A 23,811-nucleotide genomic window follows, 5' to 3' on the forward strand; every position below is an offset into this window, starting at 1 on the left:
TATTTTCTTTTAATTTTCGGACATAATTGACTGTATATGGTAAGTTGAGAATTAAAAACATAGGTAATCAAAGATTACGAAGCTCACTTTAACGAATGTTATCAGTTTAAGTAATGCAAATCTCACATCATATTTTATTAACAGTTAGTATTTATTCTGACAACAATATTCAAGCAAGTTCTGTTTAAATAGGTCTTAAAGTTCACTGGGATTGATCTGTTCAAAAAATTTTAACCTGGTTATTCGTTTGGAATATGTAAATCACATTCAGCATCCGAAGCAAGTTTCAATTGTTCATCCTTGGATGCATCATCCATGCAAGTTTGATCCCTGTGGGGCTTATAGCTACTTGGGAATAACCTTGTCACTAATCTGGAAAATGTAGGTCAGATCCAGCATCCAAAGTAAGTCTGGTAGTGTCTCACCCTAGATGCATCATCCATGCAAGTTTGGTATGCATAGGGCCTATAGTTACTTGGGAATGGACCTGCTCCAAAAACTTGAACCTGATCACTCATCTGGAAAATGTAGGTCAGATCCAGCATCCGAAGCAAGTTTGGTAGTGTCCATCCCTAGATGCATCCTCCATGCAAGTTTGGTCCGGATAGGGCTTATAGTTACTTGGGAATTGACTTGCTCCTAAAAAACTTTAACCGGGACGCCGACGCTAACGCCGACGCCGAGAGTATAGACTTCGTCGAGGTGAGCTAAAAAACATGTATGTTTCATATGTATATAAATCACATCTGCATTCAGGGGTATATATCACTTGAAAGTTCATGTTACTCGGAAACTTATGTTCATTTGGAAACATTTAATGTTGTTCCTTACCATAGACATGGTTTTTCAATAAAGTGATTACAGACTAAGTCTACTATATCCTTTGTTTCAGATGTTGTTCACACACATTCTGTGTTTCATAAGTAAATTGTGTTTTCTTTTGTAAGAACGTAATACACGTATATGAGACTTCTTCGGAGATATTTTTCTCAAAATTTTACCCCAGACTTGTAACATAAGTTTAAGAAGTATTTTATTCAAAATATACAAAGAAGTATACAATATGAATATGGATTGAACAGACTTATAACATTAAAGGTGATTTATAAGGCAGATACCATCTGCTAGAAGATAATCTTACAAATTGGACAGCATCTTGGTAGTATCTACGCAGTAGGAAGAATAAGGAAAAAACTCAATTTTCCACTGTTTAATAATATTAAACATTTAAAATAATAAGTTAAAACATTAAATAATGATTATAGTATAGATCTATAGAATATAAAAATAAAATACTTCAGAAAAAAAATACAAAGTTAAAAAAGTATTTGATGACAGGCTCTTAACTGAAGTAAATTTTCAGATTTTTTCACATAAGTAAAAATAATGGTACTTCAAAAATACCATTCTGTATTGCACAAACTTGAATTGATTAGAAAAGTAAACTATCAAAAAATGGACGGATCACATGATTAATAGCCTAATCATGTATAAACAATTATAGCAGTTGAATATGATAGGAGAGTTTAAAAGAAAAATACTAGAATTGCACATTTGTAAATTGTACATATAAACATTACAAATCTTCTAATGTTTAAAAGTCATACGTATATGACAAGCTGTTGTGTTTCCTGTAAAATCTGTGCCCAGCTACTGTACGATTTTTTAAAGCAACTGTAGCTTTAAAACACAGTGAGAAGCAAGAGTAGAGTTTTAATTAAAATAGAACAGTGATATCATAGTCTGATATGGTCAAAATGGAAAAAAGCTAATATTTAATAAAGTTTATATTCTTTTTCCTATGTAAGAACATCGCTTGGCTCCGATTCCACTTGAACAATGCATACACAACTTTCCAGGACACCCCATGAAATCGGCTATTTTGCCATTTTCGTCTTTTCGGATTGCCATATCACAAAGGCGACATTTACCTAGCAATTTACTTTGACCTTGGGAATGTCGTAAGCAGAGATACGCCTCCGAAACTTTGTGTCCAAAAACATGAGTGCCACAAATGACGCATGCGTCTTTATTTAGCGGAAAGTGTTTTGCTTTGAATCCTCTGTAGGCATTGGAACATCCTCGACATAGAACTACTGGCATCGTGACCTTTAACACCGGATCTGCTATTTGCATACAGCGTGCCGACTATCGGTCAGAAAATAAAATTTTAATTATAGAATTTGAGATTCCTGCTTTTAAAACATGAATTATATCACATTCAAATCTTTTAAAACAAAAGGTCAAATTATTACATCGATCATTTTGGTCACAATACTATGACGAATTTAAATATTATAATATTTATGATATAAGAAATCCCTTCTTGAGTTCTACAACTATTTCAGTGGTGTATATTGTTTAGATAGGTTTCTTTTTCTATCAAACAGTAGCGACTATAATTTAGTTACTTTTCCAAGTCAAAATTAGAAACCTCTGACTCTGAGGAAATAAGACTTTTCCATCGAAATGAGAAAGCTAGAGTGTCTAAATATATTTTTTGTTCAGCTTTAATTATCATTTTCGATTACATCACCCTTTTGGGACAAAGTAGTCACTACGAGACATCGGTAAAATAAGTCAGAAAAGCTCACTTAAGTCTATATCTTAAGTATGCTGAGAAAGCTTGATGGAATCAATTTAAAAATATTAAACCATAATTATAAGAAATCGCCTTTTCTTTAAACGTGTTATTTTTTAGGTATATTTTTCAGTAAAAGAAAAAAAACGAAAATCTCACCTGTAAATACATACTTCTCATGTAGTCACCTAACATCGCAGCACTCTCTGAATGGTGGATGAAATCAACCAATCTATCAATGAACATGTTCTCTTAATATTCTTGCTCCTATATATTCATATACATGTACTAATAAAACAAGTCACTCAATAAATTAATTAGAAGAGCAATAGACAAAACATACTTATCATATAATTCTGCACGTTGACAATGAAATGGCACCTTCAGTCTTTTAACGACATTATTGGCACACCAGGACATGAGATAATCAACTATGACAGTATGGTACATGATCTGTGCCTTTTTATCATTCAGATACAGTTTTTCTATGTTCTAAAAAAAGAAGTATTTTAAACTTCAGAATACATGTAAATCATGCTTGGTTCCTTTTGAAAAACATAATTGAAAATTTCTTCAGCTTATCTACCTCATAAAATGCCCCATGAATGAATCTAATGTTCCTGTCCACACCGGCCATGTATGTGAAAGGCTTGAGAGCTCTACGTATTTTAGACCAATACAACGCAGGAATTGGTTCTTGTATATCCATATCCCCAAGAATATTCTGCATGTCGATTTCAGGCAACCCCTGCGTTAAGGCTAGAATACTCAATGCCTAAAAGATGTGAAAGGTATAATATTATCCATCACAGTGGTATAATACATAATCATATTATCATATGTATTATATTATCCACAGTATCATATTCTTCATCGAGGTATTATTATACATCGCGCGAATAACAGAATTCTATAAAGCCTTCACATTTCAGGCATCTTTTAAATAGATTTTACCTATAAATAATAGCATGCAACTTTATTTCAAATATGCTCTTTCTAACACGGCACAAAACATACTTAAAATTTTGAGGAAATATTGAAACAGACAACCAAACAACAAGCTGAACCAACATGCAAAAGGACTACCAAACAAACAGTTTTAACCTAACAGAGATTAAAAATAATCGATTCAACAAAACAAAGTATTAGTATAAGACCTTTTCCATTTTCCCACTATCGTCATTTGCGACTAGATCTCTAAGAATACCCTCAAGAAGTCCATCCACAGAGTCAGATAGTGACTGTATGTGCTGATTCAGGGTTCGGAAATCTCCAAATGTCCTCAACTGTTCTGCTAGAAGGGTCAGCCAAAGTGGATTTAATGAGCTGGGTTTAGACAAAATTATATCCATTTGATCGTTGTCAAGTTTCTGCGGAGAAAAATGAAGAGCATACATTAATTTTGTGTTGATGATGTGTAAATACTAGTATTTGAAATAATTTAAAGTTATTAACGACGTACAAAAAAATCTTGTGTCTCTAACAAGCCAAGAATCTATTTAAGTTTTTCTTTTTCTCCAAAACTCTGTTCATAGATGATACAAAATTTCTATTTAATTTTAAGTATTCATATATGTAGCTAATTAATAAAAGATCGCATAAATCAAAGCTTACCTTATTAAACATGATAAGATATTGAGCGATGATTTCTTTGGCTTCTGATTTTTTCAACTGAGGAATATTTATGAGGAAACATGTGTGTTCCTTCAATCGATGGAGTGTGGGTAAGTGATCACTGGATGTAGAAACAATGGCTCGAACATTACCGGGAAAACGAGGAGGCAACCAACTTAAATGTTTGTACTGGTCTCGATCTGCTAACTTTATAAATATGAAAAGTCAAAAAAAAATTAGTTTCACTGCTTCTTTTAAAATATAAAATGCGATACTTAAAATCAGATTTCTTGCGAGGAAAAACAATTGTTGATTACTTGAACAGGAAGAATAAAACTCACTGTGTATTTGCAATTTGATTTTAGACTACATAATGCAATTGAAAATCATATTAATTCAAATACAGACATGATTACCCACTTCGTTCATACCATCCAAAACAATCAATATTTGATTTTCTTTTTGTCGCAGTTTCGCAAACTCTTCTTTAATTACTTTCATACAGAACTCTGTAACATCACTGGTGTCCTCTGGAATATCTTTATTTAAAAGAAAGGTTTAAATCATTTCTCAGCTTTTAAAATACAGCAAAACATTTGGGGGGGGGGGGGGGCAAAATGATTATCGTATTTCTTTTCAACTGCTGTACATAGTTCAATGACAAAGAAATTATTAAATATTAAGATCAATTGTAAGAGAATCCGTTAAATGCAGTCTGAGAAAAAAAAAATCAGATAATATCATTGTTAATACCTATTTGTTCTCCTTTGAGGAATTCTGCCAATCGCTTCAGTAAAATATTTTTCTGAACACTATTTTCAGAAATACCAACAAAATGGTAAAATACTTTCAATCCCACCTACAAATTAAAGAGAATGAAATAATGTTACATGCATGTACCCATTATTTTCACAATTTTTAGCTACCAACGAAATTGTATACCTATATCTCTGGATTTTAAACTAAGTCCTTGAATTTAACTCAATCAAATATAATAATATAAATATAAACTGTTGTATATGTAAGCATCTGCTCTAATTAAGTCACAATATTGTGCAAAATTAAAATAATGATAATGCGAATATAATCTTTCAGAATATCCAGTCACTGTTCCTGTATATATTGTCATTTATTGACATCCAATGATATGTAAACATGTAGGTAGCTTACACACTTTTAAATCCGGTTATCATGCTTATTTATTCTTATGTAAACATCTCACTTTTTATAGGTAAATGTACTATATATGCACATGCATTGGAAATAATTAATTTATCGTAATTCTATATTTTCTAAATAAATACTCGGGCCCGAGATGATGCGCTTATGATTTTTGATCGGGATCGAGATTCATAAAGGAAGTTGTTTACACAGAAGGGTGCAAATGTGAGTACTCAGAGAAGTCAAGATTTTCTTTCTTTACCATGTTTACAGGGAGAAACATTTTTTGTCAGTACCAAGTTATTACTGTATTCTGGGATCTTAACCAAATTTTATTGCTTGTTCATTAGAGTGAATGTTATAATTTAAAAAAAAGAGTGCTCAATAATACATTGTGATTAATATAATCACTATAGTTGACTATGCAATAACTACATCAGTTTCATGTGTTTATTATCCCATATCTTATTATGATATCTATATAACTGTCCATTCATGACATTTTCCTATAGAAAATGTCCAATTGTGTTAGGGTATCGTCTGAAAATACAAAAAATAAAACTATATTCTGTACATTTTCTTAAAAAAAAAAAACCAACAACTTTTTTTTGCAAACTTGATGTTTCTTATTTATGTGTTTACATATGCCCTGATGTGTAAACCATTCTCTATATTTCAGAAGACAAACAACATATTCTAAAAGATGGACAAGTCATGCAGAAATTCTTTCATCATCCTATATGCTGTTGTAAGATGGCTACTGGAAGTAGTAGATTTAGGGCTGGATTGGGACTTTTACATAGAATTGCAACATACAGATCAACAAAGCATCATCCAGGCAGTAAAGCTTCAGTGGGCAATCCTGGGATTTGCAATCTTTGGTACTGTTATGTTCTTTTCCACTTTAATTGTATTTTGTATAAAAATTTACAAAAAGAGAAAGCAAGAAAACTTGAGCAAATCCTATGAAGATGTCAAGAATGCTATTTCCGTCTTCTCTTTCATCTGTACCTGGTTTGAAGATCTTCCTCAAATAGTCCTAGCTGTAATTGTGGCAGTGAAATCAACTGATCTGATTGCCTACATACAGTTGGTGAAAGCCTGGTATGCCTTAGCGGAAGGATCATTGATAGCTATTATAATATTCATAGAACTTCGATTGTGTTGCGCTAATAAGCCTAACCATTGGAAGCGAGTGCTGTTGATTTGTGAGCTTATTGGTATCACTCTGATCCTTCTGGGCAGTATATTTTTGCAAACAGAGCTTTACCAAGACAATTTTAAAGACATTTATCAAATGGAAAATGCAGTCATGAATTTGACTAGCAATGCCACAACTTGGAGCACTTTAGTTACTTCAGTATGATGTCTTTGTATATAATCATTAACACTGAACAAGTGAAGGGATTTATTTTCAAATTAAACTGTTCCCTGAGCATAGGATTTTTCTGTGATAATTTTTTTCATATCACATAAAAGGGATACATGTGTATATTATAAGTCCCTGCATATGCAAATTGTACATATCTTATTATTCACAAAGTTTAAATTTGCGTGAGGGTGTCTATGGTTTTGTTTAATTTATACTTAATGGTATATATCATGTATATACACTACAGTTACTTTATATTTTGTATATAGTAAGTTCTGACTTTTTTGGTCAACACTCAGCACTTTCAAATGACTATGAATCAATGAATCACATCAGCAAGCAGGTGCATATTGTGTTAAAAAAGATCAAATAACACATATGACTACCGTCATGAGAAAAGGGCCCTTATCTTCTGACGTCACAATGCTCATAAAACGACGTCAAAGTCGCGGTATTGAAAACACGGAAGTAAATGTTGTCGAATACGTTTCGTACACAAGAAATAAAACTGGATTTCAAAGTGTTATAAAAATTCTATATGTATTTGATACGGACATTTTTTAAATATATAATATTATTATAATTTTTTTACTATTTAGTACGTGAATTCACTGATTCATAATTCTATTTAATTAAGTATCTAACTTGATGTTGATATACGCGACATTGGACATGCACATTGCTAGGAACAGCCATAAAAAACAGTGTATATGCCTGACTAATTTAAAGATGCTGCTTATTTGGGTTTTTTTTTTTTTTTTTAGCAATTTACATATACATGCTTAAATCTGATTCATTGTAAGAAGTTTTAATATAAAAAGGTGTATTCCATTTTGCACATGTATACTTTTTTTCAGAGAGAGCGAGCGGAAGATCTTACTTACATAGTATTACCCTTTATAAACGCTACTTCTTGCTGTAAAATTTATACCATAATTTAAAATGTTAATTCATTTTAATTTTAATCCATAGTTAATCATACTGATGTACCCCGATTGCCAGACCACATGAACTGTCGATTTTCATTTATGTGTTTGTGTGTGTATGGGGGGGGGGGGATAAGTAGCCAGGCCAAAAAAAAAAATCTCCGAATACCGGTAAAAAGACAACCGTTTAAAACATAACTCCTCTTTGATTGGATATAGATACTTGTAACTTGAGAGATTAAAACCTTCTACAACAGCAACAAATAATTCTATACTAAATTAAAAGTGAGAGAATATGCTAAGGATATGCTAATATTCTAAGGAGAGAAAAAAAATACGGAGGGTGGGGATGCCATAACAACTTTGCTAAAAATAATTTTTTTTTCAAAAACTAATTTAAAATGATCAAATACATGTAAATACACGGTAAAAGTTGCTAAATTGTTTCAATTTTCATAATTTTTTCCGGTAAATGGAATCTCACTCGAAACTGAACTGCAATATGTTTCAGAATTAAATACAGCTATCGTAGAGTTTTCCCTAAAGCAAATATACTCAATGTTAAAGAAATTAACAATGTTACATCGACAGTGATATTATAAATGAGAATATTTATAAACCAGAAGAAAAATAAAACAATATAGATTAAGCGAAAAACAAGTGATTCTGGATGTAATTTCCGAAAGTTGTGAAAACGTTTAAATCGTGAGCCACATTAACATCAAACCTTAGACAACAAATTAATGAATTCTGAATTTTAGAAAGATAAAAAAATAAAATTAATGTAAGCATTGGTGATGTTAAATGCGGAAAAAAGAGGTTCGTGTAAAACTTTCATGAATGTAAAATATATTTTACTGACTATTGTAATAATGATATGAAATTTAAGCACATTTTTTAATGAAATCTTGGACGTTGAGTCTCAACTCTGATACATTTACCAAAATACTCCGCATATAACGAGATTAATTTCTTCCGTTGTAATCAAAATACTTAAGTCTATTTCATAATCTTAATATGGCTTTAAAGAAAGGAAATAATAAACAAACACAAATATTCTTGCTGTTAAAGAAAAATATTGTCTATTACATGTATATATAGTCGCTCGCAAGTACCAGGGGTAGGGGGTACATTGAAAGTCCAGTTGCCCCCCCCCCCCCCACATTTATTGCTGCAGAATACTCAAATTCGCGCACTACAGGACAAGACAATAAAGAGTCTGAAACTACCCCCCCAATGGAATTTTCGAGTTTAGACAGCCAAACCCCCATTTTTAGTTACAATTTTAGAGGGAAATTGATTTTTTTTCCTGACTTTCCCTTGCTGTGTGGGGACAGCTAGGCGGAAAAAAAAACAAGTGGTGTTTTTTTTTTATTCAATTTCGAAATATCGAGAAAGTAGTATGTTTTGAAATAATAACTAAGAAGTATTAATTTGCCTAAATATTTAAGAGAAGGGTGTAAAATTAGAGTGGTAGATTAATACTTAACCGCACCGCCTCGTACAAAAACCATAAACGTGTGTTGGACGTAATATTTTATTATAAGTTAATGCAATCTCATTGAAATGTGAAAACCCCAGGTGTCAGGTTAGCCGATGTCACGGAGGAAGATGAATAGATGACCTTTTATGGCCGTTGACCCCCCCCCCCCCCCCCTCCAAAAAATACGTAAAAATATCTTCATTCAGGTTCAGTTTCGAATCGATTTCGTCAAACTTGTAATGGGATTGTAATTTTGCACAAAAACGTTAAACATCGTTTAGTGTGCATATATTAAAAAAAGACAAGAACGAACAGATAACCATCTCTTTGGTGACATTATACAAAATACATGTACATCTTTTTTTTTTATCCAAGTAGCGTTCCTTGTAAGAAATATACATGTGTTATGTTCAAGTGAAACAGGGCACAGAAAATCAAAACAAGAAAGTGAAATGTGAAGAAATATTTTTAACCGATTTTAATTGTGATTTACTGAAAAAGAAAGAGGTTAAAAGAAGGATTCAATTTTATAGGTACAGTTTATAAACCATTTATAAGACAATCCTTTCACATTACTGTTTGCCTCTTTATTATGTTCCTACTTCATAACTAAAACAGGTGAGGAAAATGAATTATATAAATAATGGAAATTTGCTTTAAACATTTGAAAATATTCAAAAAGTAAAATACGCTTCATGCAAGTAGCGAACATATTTCTTTTAATTCAGAATTGTTATAAAGGAATAAACTTTTTTTACAAGTTTGCATGAAACTTTTTTTAAAACAAGTTTATATATCTTGGCGTATTAGAATTTATTTCTCATTCTATTTTTTCGGCGATACAGAGAATACAGTTTTTTTTAATCCTATCGTAACAGTTAAAGAGAATTAAGTTACGTGCGTGTGTTTGTGAGTGAATGCTGACTCATAACCGAAAATTATACTTAAAAAATATATCGGGATGGATGTGCTATTTTGCGAGGAGATGTCCCAAATCGTAACTAAGGGCCATTTCCGTACGAATGAGGATGTCCCGTTTTTGCCATTCGTAACTACTCGGCCATTTTCCGAGAAAGAGTAAATGACAAATACATCCATCAAACTTTGTGTTTGTGTTACTTTTATATGGATGTGATATGCACAGGCACTTGTATCTGTAATATTTTTTTTACCCATAGTATAATAATAACACAGTGTTATTATTATACTATGGGTAAAAAAAATATTACAGATACAAGTGCCTGTGGTGATATGGTCTACATAAGGTTATAGATGTGTGCAAAAAACTAACTTCAGTGAACTTGTTAAATTAGTTAAATTACACTGGAGAGCATAAAGAGAAATATTATTTATCGTTCACGGTCCAAATGGCCGAGTAGTTACGATTGCCGTTTTTGCGTGCGGTGTCCTTCTGATCTCTCTCTCTCTCTCTCTTAATGTTTAAATGTTACAAGTACTTTATATATTTTTTTTTTTTTTTATAAATTGAGCTACATTATTTAGAATAAAAAGATAATTTGTGTGGGTTTAATTAAGTATTATTTTTCCTACTGGATACATTATAAACCGTTCTTAGATTTCTGTCTAGAGTCTATACCCACATCCCCCTTCACGTAATTACTAGATATGCTCTAAAATAGAATTAAAATAGTAATAATATACGAAATCCCTTAGGAATATTTACATACTAATCGCTTGGAAGAAAAAAATTAATATTTAATCAAGTTTGTAATCCTCAAAACGTTTGAGGTTACTTAAATAACGTAATTTTTTTTTTTTTTTGGAAATTGAATTAGACGCAGGCGACGTCATTACTTTTTCCGTGAGTAACGTCAAAGTTGTTTTGGTGCGCCCTTACTAAAATGCTTGTAAAATACTGAAAAAATGAGATATTTTCATAATTTATGTATATTTGCATTCAGAAAGAGTCCGGCTATCAAAATCTACAAAAAAGTCAATTTATGAAAATTTGACCTTAAGGGCCCTTTTCTCGTGACGGCAGTCATATCAATATTCATATTTTTTCATTATGTCCATCAGGTTTTGTGAAGTCAATTAAAAAGAAATCAATGAGTACTGATTTTGGATACCTATACATGTATATAACTAATTGTGCAAAAAGCAAAACGTTTTTCATCTTGCATGAATATGAGAAGCAGATGATTGCATGTTTTGGTTAGCTTTTTTGTTTCCTTTCATTTCCTAACCAGGTTGTATGTTTTGTAATGTAAATAATTTTTTTCATTGATAAAAAGATATTTAATAAGAAAGTTATACATTGTAAGATTCTTTATAAAATAAAATTTATTTTCCATAATATTGTTTCCATATCTATTTTTTTAAATTGAAGACAAGATCACAGAAAAGGTCTCAGTAAAAAAAAAAATGTTGATTCAGTTGAATAGCTAAGAATAAAAAATTTGACAAGCACATCAACCATGTTTTTGACAGGGCATAAAAATGTTGTAAAAGTAGCTAAGGGGTACCATATTAGAAAGTTTGATGTTTGTTAAGCAAAGGTTGTAACAAATTTTGAGCTGGTTTTATGACCAAATAAGCAGAGGAAAAATAATCTGTCCTCTTTTATCTAAAAGGAGAAAAAAAATATGTTTTAACATTACCTTCAAAGCTCTTTTCACAAGCTTTGCCAGTAAAGATGTTTTTCCTTGGCCTACTGCTCCAGACAAGCAAACCATCAAATTGTCACCATCCTCACATTTCCAGAATTCAGGGTCCCCTGTGCATTTTTTAATTTAAATATCAAATCCTTTGAACTGAATTTTTTGTGAATAATATAAGGTTTTATCAATTCCACCGTGCCATAGCGTTACTATGATGCAATTATTCCGTAACGTATGATGAAACGATTCCTTATGGAGTTTTTACATGGAGATTTGACTAAAGTAAGTTAATGTCATATGTGTATGCCTTAAACGCAAAATAGCCCTAATTGTGTTAGCCGTTGCATTATAGGAATGACACAGGCATCTGTTGACATAACGGACAATGTCCAGTGATGCGCCGTTTTCTTAAACACTTTGCACTTTCATAATAAAGAGGCTTATAAGTTCAATTTATTCATAGAACTTTTTTCCCAACCAAGGTACAAGATCAGCTACAAGTTTACCATAATGAAAATTTGTTGTTTTTCCATTTCACTCTAGAATTGTGATGAAAATATTTATTTAATCGCTTTTAACATGGGTTTTTAGAAGTAACGTATGATGCAACGATTCCCATCGTCAGTAACGTGCGATGCAACTATTCTTTAATAATCGTATCATTAGACCAATATGTTGGATTTCTTTACTAGGACACGTTTCAAAGTACGGTAATAAAATTACTCATTCCTTTCTTTTTATCACAGAATACCAAATGGTTTAGAAAAAAGCAAAACTTGACTGTAGAAGACAGTCAACTTTGACTAACTTTTGTAATACATTGGCCAGCAAATCGTTTTGATAGTTGTCTTGATGAAGAATCGAAATATATCATCAACGGAGCTAGGTGACTGAGAGTGTTACTTATGCACAGATGGTGATGCAGTTCTCGAAAGTATTCTCTCATACTTCGGAGAATAATTGTTGAAAGCATGACCATGGGCTTCACTCAATGTCCAATCATTCTATAATAATGCACACTGGGGACTTTTTGCAGTGTTTCAGTTTGGGGTATCAGCATGTCTATTTTTGGATTTAAATGGGGTAGAAAATTTTCTTCTTTTCGGAGTTGGGTAAGAGGATGAAATGACTTCATTCTTGCTTTACTTTTTTCTTTTAGCCGTTCTATAGTCAAGTTTTATTTTCTAAACCATTTGGTATACTGTGATAAAAAGAAAGGAATGGGTAATTTTATTGTCCTATACTTTGAAACGCGTCCTAGTAATTAAAGAAATCCAACATATTGGTCTAATGATACGATTATTAAAGAATAGTTGCATCGCACGTTACTGACGATGGGAATCGTTGCATCATACGTTACTTCTAAAAACCCATGTTAAAAGCGATTAAATAAATATTTTCATCACAATTCTTGAGTGAAATGGAAAAACAACGAATTTTCATTATGGTAAACTTGTAGCTGATCTTGTACCTTCATTGGGAAAAAAGTTCTATGAATAAATTGAACTTTTAAGCCTCTTTATTATGAAAGTGCAAAGTGTTTAAGAAAACGGCGCATCACTGGACATTGTCCGTTATGTCAGCAGATGCCTGTGTCATTCCTATAATTCAACGGCTAACACAATTAGGGCTATTTTGCGTTTAAGGCATACAAATATGACATTAACTTACCTTGGTCAAATCTCCATGTAAAAACTCCATAAGGAATCGTTTCATCACACGTTACGGAATAATTGCATCATAGTAACGCTATGGCACGGTGAATTCTAAAAATCAACCAAAATATAAGCACACTGGTATAGAAGAACTGGAGCTGACAACCATCCAAATGTTTCGGACCATTGAGCTATCATCTGGAACCATATAATGGGAAAACGGGTCGGAGCATCCACCCAAAGCATCCTAGCAGTACAAATTTAAACTTTCCTGAGGATGTTCGCATATTAATACATGTATGATTAATCAATTTGAGATTCTTACAGATTTTGATACATGCATACAATATTGTACCTATAAGTCCAATACAAAACTTTCATGAATCTTCACCCTACCCCTGGCCAAGGCCAATATTTGAGCAACCCTTCTAAGTGACCTATAAATTTAGGGACCAGCTGGCTTCTAATTAAAAAAAAAATGGTTGCCATTGAAAATTTTAAGTCTCCGAGTAATTTTTCTTAGATTCCAATTTAATATCAGATTAAAGTTGATACATGGAGACATGTCCATTGCTTATCTTTTAAATTCTTTTATGTCCTTTATTATTATTTCTTCACATAAAAAAACATGTTTAATTTATCTCATTCTTTTACTTTAAAATAGAATCTATACTTACGAACAAATGCTGTTTGTTCCCCTACAATTAAAAATATACTTCTTAGTATGCCAATTAAAACAATGTAAAAACAATGTCAAGATATTATTTAGTAATAAATAGACACGTTTTTTCTTTAGATGAAAAATTTTTAGTAAAAATGGACAAGTAAATAATAAGAAGAAAGCCTAAACCATCGCCTAAGTATTATTCAGCTGTTATTGTTATTAATAAATACCTTCTATTTTATTCAAAGTGAGTTCCTCGCCTTTAGCATATGCCAACAATTTATCAATTAATACATCCTGTCCAATAACAAAATGGGATTTCCTCTCCATAAAATGAATTTGTTCTTGGTCCTCCAAAGCTATTGACAGAAGAACAAAGAAAATTGGTTATTTTTAAAAATATAATTATTCATAATTAAAATATTTCAACCATTTCTTTTTTATTGGATTGGAGTTATATTGTTTATTGATAAATTCATAATTCATTTTCTTCTTTTTAGCCATAAAGAAAATGCATGATCTTTCCAATCTATACCTCTGTCATTTTCTGTTTTTGTTGTGTTTGAATCTGGATAAAATTGTGAAATTCTTGATTTGAAAAAAATTAATGTTTTCTCTGCAAATTTGTCTAGATCTTCCAGTATCACCTGGATAAAATAAAACACCAATAACATAGTAATAAAAAAGTTGTTGATCAAATTATCATATTAAAATTGATCACTTTTATCATTTTAAAAAGTCTACACATACAGTAGTGTAGTTAATTCTTTTAATCTCAAACACAATATCACTGTGATTAAATACTTTAAGATATGTAAGGATTCAAGAAAATGAATTTAAAACACAAAGAGAAAGACTGGTTGGGATTTCTCATGCTCTTGGAAATTTTCATAGTATGTGTATTCCAGAATTCGACATTTGAGTTAAGTACATGTACATGATTCAACCATGCTTGTTCCAAGACTAAAAGATCATAATTCAATGGGAGGTTGAAATGGTAAACTATATATAAACTGTGTAACATAGTTACAAAATATCAAAACAATTTAACAAAAGCTTACTCTCTTTCTTCCAGCTTTCTCTGACACTCCACTATATTTACAGTCATAATCAAAAACTTGATTTGGAAATTTGATTTTGAGCTGTTTTTTCAACTCCTGAAAAATAAAAGATGAGGAAAAAATAGTATCTAGCTGTTGTCTGTTTTAGTTCAATCTAGCTGTTGTCTGTTTTAGTTTAATTAGAGTAGTCTTTAAGGGACAGACACCCTTATTGTGTGTGTGTGTGTGTGTGAGGAGGGGGAGGGGGGGTCAAAGCATTCATCAAGTATCTGACTGCATGAATGCTTTACAATTACATGCATTGTTTACAAAAACATAGTTTTAATAAATACTATTTTTATACCTTAAGTGGTGAGCTTAAAAATTATTGATCTGCTAGGAAAAGTCCCTCTCTTTTAACCATGTTACAAGGGGTCCGTGCTTCCTAGAGTGGGATGGAGGTTTTCAAGGTCCACTTTTGGTTACTTTACATACTAGAAATTCAATAACCCTGAGAGACATTCCACTCCATCCCTTCTAGATCTGAGCAATTTTTTTGACCAAGCACTTTTTACATTCAGTTTGCTTTAAAGGACTAGTACTTGCATTTCATTTTCGTAGTGTTCGGAGTTTATACGGTAATTATTTTGTCACTTTTTTCTATATTTAAATAATTATTTTGGAAATCTTGATAGCTGTCACAATTTTTATTACACAAGTCTTTTATCAAACAAGAACCAACCCATTTTTTCTGTTATTTTCTTACAAGTATATATACTTTAAAATTAGAGAGAAGACAAACCTTCAAGTGACATTTGTTCAAGATTTCCTTGTCAACAAATCTTTTTCGAAAATCTTCTGGAATATCATTTATGACATCAGAATTACGGAAGAAAAACACTGCATTAGGATTACATGACCTAGCAATAAAAACAATCAATTAAATTTAATAAACAGTCAAGATATGTAATTATAAGGGTGATCTCAAGTATGTATAGGAAATGTACAAAAAATCTTTTTAAAGCTCTTTCACTTCAAAGCTTCGATTTTTATTTTTGAAGAGGTGTAGCATTATCTAGATTGACAAAAAAAAAATCTGAATTAACTTAGCCAAATCTACCACTTAACACAAAGTAACTTTATTTTGGGAGAATATAAAATACACAGATATGCTATACAACACTGAGTCACCAATTGATGGTGACTAAAGTTAAAATTATCATTTTTCACAAGCTACATTTTTCATACCTATACGCTCCATGCAGAATCTCCATGAAAGTGATTGAAGTGTTAGGTACCCACATATACAGATCTTTTAAATCGTTGCTAAGATCTTTCCCCTCTGGAATCCAGCCATACCTACAAGTGAATTACATATGCTGTAGGTCATGGACATTGGGATTTGATTAATACTGAATGTCCTCTGAAGATGAAATCCACATGATGCTAAGAATAATAACCTTTCACCCAATAAATTGATAAAGAATGGGCATCCATTAGTCTCTGCATGACACCAGTCTAGCTCCTCCAAACAACACTGAATGGTTTCCTCCGAGTCAGTGTCCTTTGGTACCCCCCATCTGAGATCACACTCCACAAGACGAATGTTCCTCTCCTCACACCACTCCCTCAACTCAGGAAACACCTGTTCATTAAGTAAAATTAAATGAAAAATATATACACTTAGCAATATTTTTATCTTATATATTCATTCTTACCCCACATGTGTGTAGAAAATTTAGAGTTTATTACACATGCATACCAAAAGTTAGATAGAATGTTCTATCGTTAAAATGATATTGTCCTACGGACCCGGTTTAATGATAGAATTCGTTCAGTGTATTCGTAATGTAGCAGAAAGAAACACGGGCGATAACTCGCATAGTGCATTTACTAGGAACAATCTAGAGAGTTCCGAATGTAGTAATTTGAATCGAGAGAAAAACGTTGAGAAAATTAATTGGATTTTCGTATATATATGGATTATTTTATGGGATAAAAGGCATAAGCAATCTCAAAAAGGTTTGTTTTGATTATTTTGGTAGTTATTCCCAGTGCAAATAATTTTATATTCTTCAAAATCGTTTCGGAGCGGATCCGCTCCGATTTGCTACATTACAAGTATATGGGACGTATTCTAACTGTGGTGAGGGCCTGTACCGAGACACAGTTAGATTATTCTAACTAACCAAAAGTTAACCTATCTAAACAAACAAAAATTCTGGGCTATATACCAAAGAATGTTCCAATATAAACTGAGTACCTCTATTTATAGTAAAAATATCTTTTTATGCAATATCCTAAATTTAATTCTCAGCTTGATTTTCAGCTCTTAAATTAAAAGGAATAATATTTAATCGAAATATTTGTACCTTCTTCACTAAAACTTCTCTTTCACAGAAGAAATCAGTAAATGTTGATGACACAAAAACTCTCACGATCCTCCATGGACCCTCTGCACCTTCCTCTGAAGAATTCCTTGCGCGGACTTTTTCGTTGTTTTTGCATTGTTCCTCTACAAGTTTCCAGCAGGCATCAACTATTTCTTTGGCTTTAGCCTTTTCCTTAAAATAAACAATAAAAAATCGTCTGATTAGCAAGCCAATATTCAATATCTAATCAAAAGGAATTATACTAAATACTTCCAAGAACAAAACACTGGTCATTCACCCGTTTTTCCTGATTTTCTGCCGTCCGATATCGTCTATACATGATGTCAGTCTTCCTTGTCAATTCTATTAACGATCATTTTGAGGATGTTTGCTTTATTTTTGAGTTTGTTTACTTATTTTCCAAGACAGTCAATGTCAAAATTAAACTTTTCAAACCAACGCACAATGACATTCTATCAAAGCGCAAATGAGATCATAACTTAAGAATCTTAATTTTAGACCCTTAGGATAGGTCTTCACAGTTCCGGATAAGATAATCTGGAAATGATTTGTCTACATTTTTTACTAAAACAATGTTTGTTATCCAAAAAAATATATAATAAATTTATGCTGAAACCATTTAAAAAATTATAAGAATAAATTGAAAATATTATGAAAGCAGGTTAAAAGTGGGGGAAAATTGTAGAGGGGGGGGGGAGGCTAAACCAACAAAAAAATGTTAACCCCAATTTTCAATGCCTATATATTTTGTCTTTCTTTGCAGTGCACCCCCCCCGTTCTGGTATCTATGCATATAAGTAAAGTACAAAGATAATTAAAATTCACCTTTTAATAAACCCCTCCCATCTAGAAAAAGCAAACTCATTTTAAACTGGTAAGGTATGATGCTGAAGAGTAAAGAAAAGTGCCTCCTTTATGAAATGTTTTAATTTAGATGTTGTAGAGAGGAGTATGTTTTAGTTTTTGTTTTGTTTCTTTTATTATTTTTTATTTATTTGGGGGGTGGGTGTGTCATCAAAGAAGTTTCTTGGTTGAATTTTGTTTTGTGACTGTGGTGGAAATTACCCCTTGTCTGCATGGAAAAACTCTTAGACTGGAAACAGCTAAACCTATTTGTTTCATCCTGATAACTTTTTCAGTGTGACCACTTTGATTTAATGTTGTTAATAATATTAATAAGAGAAAATTGTACAGTTGCATGCATGAGTTTTTACTTTTGCCCAGTCATGACAAGGAGCACACTGCAAGTATTACCAGTCAACTATGACATTTCATCCCATCCCTGTTTTCAGAGATGATTTTTGTTTGCTCTGCTCAGTATTTAGCTGTTTTTTTCCACAAACTTTGAGCTTGAATATTATAATTATTTGACTTCATGTTTATGGGCTTACATAATTTAGCAGGAAGGGAGAAAATTTATGGCTGGAATGGAGACTGAACCTGGGACCCCTGAATTACTAGTCATGTGGTCTGGGCTATAATCCAGTCAAATATTCATGGCCAAATTACCCACATTGCCTTAATATACTTTCAACCCAGATTATTTTATCTCCTGAAAGACCAATCCAGGGGTAGTTTATGACAAGAAATTCAAATATGTGTCGGATCAAAAAGTAAAATAGGAGGTGCACAATGGCAACATGTAATAAAGATTCTGTGAAAGTTTCATCAAATTTCATTCAGTGGTATGAGAGGAGTTGCGGATAAGAGATGGGTACCCCAAAGCGTAACAGACGGACGGACAGACGGACGGAAAAATATACCCCCACTTTTCAAGCGGGGGGTATAATAAGGGGAAAACTGGACCAAGAAACAAACCTGAGGCATCTTTATTACTAGTCAGGTTCTCTTATAAAATTTCAAACACTATTCAGGCCAATATCCATGGTTAATATAGCCAACAAAAAACTAAAATATACCTTTTTATATTTGTATTTAGTGAATACAATGCACAGTTTTAACATAAAAATAGTATAATGTCATTGACACTGTGTGATGATAATTAAGAGACTGAGAGAAAATCTTACTTTTTAGTTTTTTTTGTTAAGATTTTCATAACTGATTGCATACATCTATAATTGATTTAAAATATTTTTAAATGTTTTGATATCACTGTCATTTGCATACTTCAACAAAATTCTCTTTGCCATAATAACATCCCCTTTACTTGGATCAAATGACTCCCATACTCGCTCGCATTCTTGCTGATTAAATTTTGAAGACTTCTCCGAAAATCCAAACCACAAATCTTTGTAATCATTTTCACATCCATTACCATAGTAACACAAAAGTTTAAGTGCAAAACCTACAGAAGACCAAGATCTGTAGGCATGAGAAATTTCATTGTCATACAGTTCTACTAGATTTTTAACATCCGTAAAATAGGGGGTCACAATTCTGCCAGTAAATTTTGGGGAAATTCTTGAATAATTCTTATTCTTGTCCACTTGATTTTGACTTGAACACAACTTGGATTTCAGGGAATTGTACATACTTAGTTCCTCTTCTCCAGATTCTTCAATGGACTGAATTTCTCTTTTGAGATCTTCCCCAGCTGCATCTGATATTTGTGAACATTTCTTGTACCTAATAGAGAATCTGTCCACCCAATAAAAGACGTCACTTTCTGAATTCAAATTTAGTGTAAATGGCTGTAACCGTTCACCATACTTGAAAACATAATTTACAGCATAAGGATAAAGATCACAATGTTTCTGAGAACCAAGCATGAACCAAGGATTTTTACCTATCTGGTCAATAACAATTTTAAACTCCTCCTCCTCTGAAGTCTCTTTTTTAACAGTTTCCGCAATGGGAATGTGAAATAGTTTATTGTGTAGATTTGTTGGAAAAACTAAGTCAGGGAAAATGGCATGAATTCCTTCCTTGTTTCCACTTTCCACAGTCAAATTCTTCTTTCTCTGCATAATATAAGCAACAAGCAATCTATCAGTTTTTACAGAGAATGGATCAGGCAGATATTCCAAACTCTTCTCAACATAAAGATTCAATAAATGTTCAATATACTCTTCACTCAGCCCAGATGAAGAAGAATCTTTTTTCTCAACGTCCACATCAACTCGCAAGGGAGAATATACTGTGGGTAATTCTAATAATGTCATATACTGACCATCAATGACCGCTCTAGAATATTCTCGCAAAAAAGTCTCATTATCTACTTTTGGCACATGAAATTTTCGGGGTGGATTCATGGATACATGTGTAATAGGGGTGTCCTCTGATTTTCTTTCTATCCCATATCTTTCAGATATAGCTTTCCTACGAGCAAATGTATTCATGATTACATTTTCATCTGTTTTCCATCTATCACTGAGAGAGAATTTTCCATTTGTACAACATCTTGTGAATGTATCTTTCCATACTTTGTTCACTCTTTGTGGATATTTTCCAAGCATTTTCAATGCAAATCTTCAAACCTAAAACACAAATACATGTATAAGTAATACATTGTATAAAGCATTAAAGAAAAACAATCCCTACAGTATATATAATATGTAAGACATTATGAAATAAAAGAAAACTTACTAATTATGCTGGAAAAACTGTAGACCCATCCACCTGATGATAAGACAGGCCACAAATACAATCAAGGTACTCGGTAGTAATAAAAGATAGTACACCAATCCCTGCTCCTCAAATACTGAGTCATCCATTACTGAAATTAAAATCAGTAAATACAAGCAAGTACAAATGTAGCAATCAATGGTCTAGACTAGGTTCAAAACAGAGAAGTTTTATCCCTATATACTTACAGCTGCAGAACTTAGGGGTGGGACGATACACACATCTTGCGATACGATACGTATCTCGATATATTGGCACGATACAATACGTATCTCGATATTATGACAAATTATAAAACTATTCAAAAGAATTAGTATTTTATTTCTTAGTTTTTTGTCTTGACATTAAATCAACAAATTATTCTATATCAATTAAATCATGTTTGCTTTGAAATTGATACTTATTTTCATAAAAGTTCATCAATTTCATTGACTAAAACTTTACAAAAACAATAATACATGTACATACTATTATTACCAAATTTCTATTAACAAGTTGTTTACAATTAGTTGTGTAGTTCATTAAAGAACACTGACTAAAAATTCATTTAAAAAACACCACAATTACATTATGATTAATTGCTGAAAGTCTGTAGCCAAGTTGAGATTACAAAAAAAGTACGAGATGGACTAACAATTAATGATAATCAAATGTTCTAGCTGGAAACGATATTTTCTGTGTATAGCACGCATTACATACTGAACTTTTCTTGTCCAATCTTCCGAGGCTGCTTAAAAGTGAAAACGTTTTACCCGTAACCAACGACTTATTATTTCTAAAGTGTGTTTTCAATATCAACATCATCTCTTCGCTCGTACAAGCCGCCATTTTCCAAGGACAGGTACTTTTATTTTCAATTTTTGCATAGGTCGTTCGTGTATCGTTTCGTACCGATATTTGAATGCTTGTATCGTAAACCGTATCTTGGAGGAAAATATCGGTATGTATCGGTGTATCGGTATATCGTCCCACCCCTAGCAGAACTGTACTTCTCCAAAAAAAATATTGACAGACCGGAGAGCTACAGATGTCAACTACCAGAGTACTTGGTAGTGGAGTAAGGAATTAACATATTTTAAATCTAGCTTTTTTGGCAACTGAGGTACAAAATTTGGAAGAATTAATCCAGAATCTAGCACACAAATAGATGTACAGTTTTTTTCAATGGGTAGCACTATTTCCCTCGGCTGTCACCTGGTCACTGACTGAGTCATTTTATGTTTCTTTTATTCAACCCATTAAGGTAAACAAAAATGGTGCAGTACATTTACAGTTCTATATAATATTATCAGAGACATAAATAATTGTTTTATTTCCTATCTAGCTTGTAACATGACATGACGTCACAAGGCATTGTAGTATCAGGGACCTATATACCAACGGTTTATAGGTCCCTGGTAGTATGGAGTAAATCTTATTGAAAGATTGAGACACGGTTGATTGGTGTGTTTAAAAAGAATTTTTTGGGAACATAGAAATAAATTCGTTATCCAGGTCTATCAACACCTGTTCACGGGTGTACGGGGATTTACCCTGGGTTGAATTCCATATACCCTTCGGCCTCAGAGTGTATGGAATAAAACCTGGGATAAATCCCCGGTTTCGGTCTCAAGATGTATGAAATAAAACCCGGGGTAATTCCCCTTACACCTTTGACTGAACCTGGATAACTAATAATGTTCATCCCCTCGACATTCTATCCAATTACAGTCAAATGAAATCAAATTAGTAGAAAAAAGTAACACAAAAGAACTAAATAGCTAAATGTACCTATGTGGGGCGCATGTTGAAATTCTCATGGAAAAATTAATGATCCTGACTGACACATGGCTACATTTCTTTTCGAAATAATTCAAAAACTAATGACCGGATCCTTTTGTCGCTTGCTAAAGGAAAGAATTTTCAGGGTTTACCTTTATTTCCGGATTAATAAGAGTTATCTCTCTTTCCATATATCGCTCCTGTTTCGGGAAAATATTATACACCAACTTTCCAATTTGAATTTCACTCTATGAAAATAAGTAAATATTTCTTTCATCACACGCAGAATAGAAATTAGTCGATGAAAGAACTGTTTCTGAAGAATTTTTTTTTTATTTTTGGATCAATTAAAGTGCACTTAAACAGTTAAATGTTTCGCTACATGTAAAAGTAAACTCAAATAACATTGTTGCAATTTGACAAAGCTTGTTTGAAGAATCTGACTGGACTTTTACAGGATTAAACTTTTTAATAAGCATGATAAGTTTCTACTTTATCAGGCTGCAATACATGTAATATAGCCCTCTCAGATTTTTATCTGGATAGGCCAAAGAGAGAGAGAGAGAGAGAGAGAGAGAGAGAGAGAGAGAGAGAGAGAGAGAGAGAGAGAGAGAGAGAGAGAGAGAGAGAGACTACATTATTCACGTTATTGCAGCTTTACTTTATCTTGATGTTTTCAATGGAACATAAAGTGTTGGTCAATATATGTTGGTACATGTATATCTACAAGATTATTTCAGACCAGTACTTTAACAATTTTTAACTCTTAGTTAAAAGGGCAAGCAACTTCCCCAGAAGAGTCGGCGTAAAACAACAATAATCAATCGTTTCTGGCCCTTTTTGACCATCTCACTGTAAATAGTGGTCTCGTGGAAGGAACAGCTGCCCTGGCCATTTTTTTAAATGCAGACATAAAATGAAGAGGGCGGCCAGAGAGAAAAGAAATAACCTACCT

The 23,811-nt window shown here is 32.4% G+C and overlaps 3 protein-coding genes across 3 annotated transcripts; 1 reads left to right on the forward strand and 2 right to left on the reverse strand.

Annotated features, from left to right (window-relative positions):
* Positions 1–1,666: 1,666 nt before the first annotated feature.
* LOC134277287 (TPR repeat-containing protein DDB_G0287407-like) lies at positions 1,667–17,981 on the reverse strand. The gene is made up of 18 exons (XM_062759604.1): positions 17,788–17,981; positions 17,490–17,681; positions 16,578–16,762; positions 16,366–16,476; positions 15,920–16,037; positions 15,139–15,234; positions 14,613–14,724; positions 14,308–14,436; positions 14,091–14,111; positions 11,759–11,874; positions 4,949–5,054; positions 4,616–4,734; positions 4,196–4,402; positions 3,739–3,951; positions 3,168–3,356; positions 2,925–3,073; positions 2,741–2,813; positions 1,667–2,148 (listed from the first exon to the last, which is right to left on the reverse strand). The coding sequence occupies exons 1-18, from the start codon at positions 17,827–17,829 to the stop codon at positions 1,786–1,788; spliced, it is 2,541 nt and encodes an 846-aa protein (XP_062615588.1). The 5' UTR covers positions 17,830–17,981; the 3' UTR covers positions 1,667–1,785.
* LOC134277278 (uncharacterized) lies at positions 5,540–7,268 on the forward strand. The gene is made up of 2 exons (XM_062759592.1): positions 5,540–5,581; positions 6,036–7,268. Exon 2 carries the CDS (start codon positions 6,060–6,062, stop codon positions 6,720–6,722), a length of 663 nt encoding a protein of 220 aa, XP_062615576.1. The 5' UTR covers positions 5,540–5,581; positions 6,036–6,059; the 3' UTR covers positions 6,723–7,268.
* A 1,570-nt stretch (positions 17,982–19,551) lies between the features above and the next one.
* Positions 19,552–22,952, reverse strand: LOC134277288 (uncharacterized). Its single transcript, XM_062759605.1, has 3 exons — positions 22,866–22,952; positions 21,057–21,186; positions 19,552–20,947 (listed from the first exon to the last, which is right to left on the reverse strand). The coding sequence occupies exon 3, from the start codon at positions 20,924–20,926 to the stop codon at positions 19,583–19,585; it is 1,344 nt and encodes a 447-aa protein (XP_062615589.1). The 5' UTR covers positions 20,927–20,947; positions 21,057–21,186; positions 22,866–22,952; the 3' UTR covers positions 19,552–19,582.
* Positions 22,953–23,811: the final 859 nt, after the last annotated feature.

Source organism: Saccostrea cucullata, unplaced genomic scaffold (genome assembly GCF_032062105.1).
Source record: "Saccostrea cucullata isolate Sc308-1 unplaced genomic scaffold, CSIRO_AGI_Scuc_v1 ctg373, whole genome shotgun sequence".
Lineage (NCBI taxonomy): Eukaryota > Metazoa > Mollusca > Bivalvia > Ostreida > Ostreidae > Saccostrea > Saccostrea cuccullata.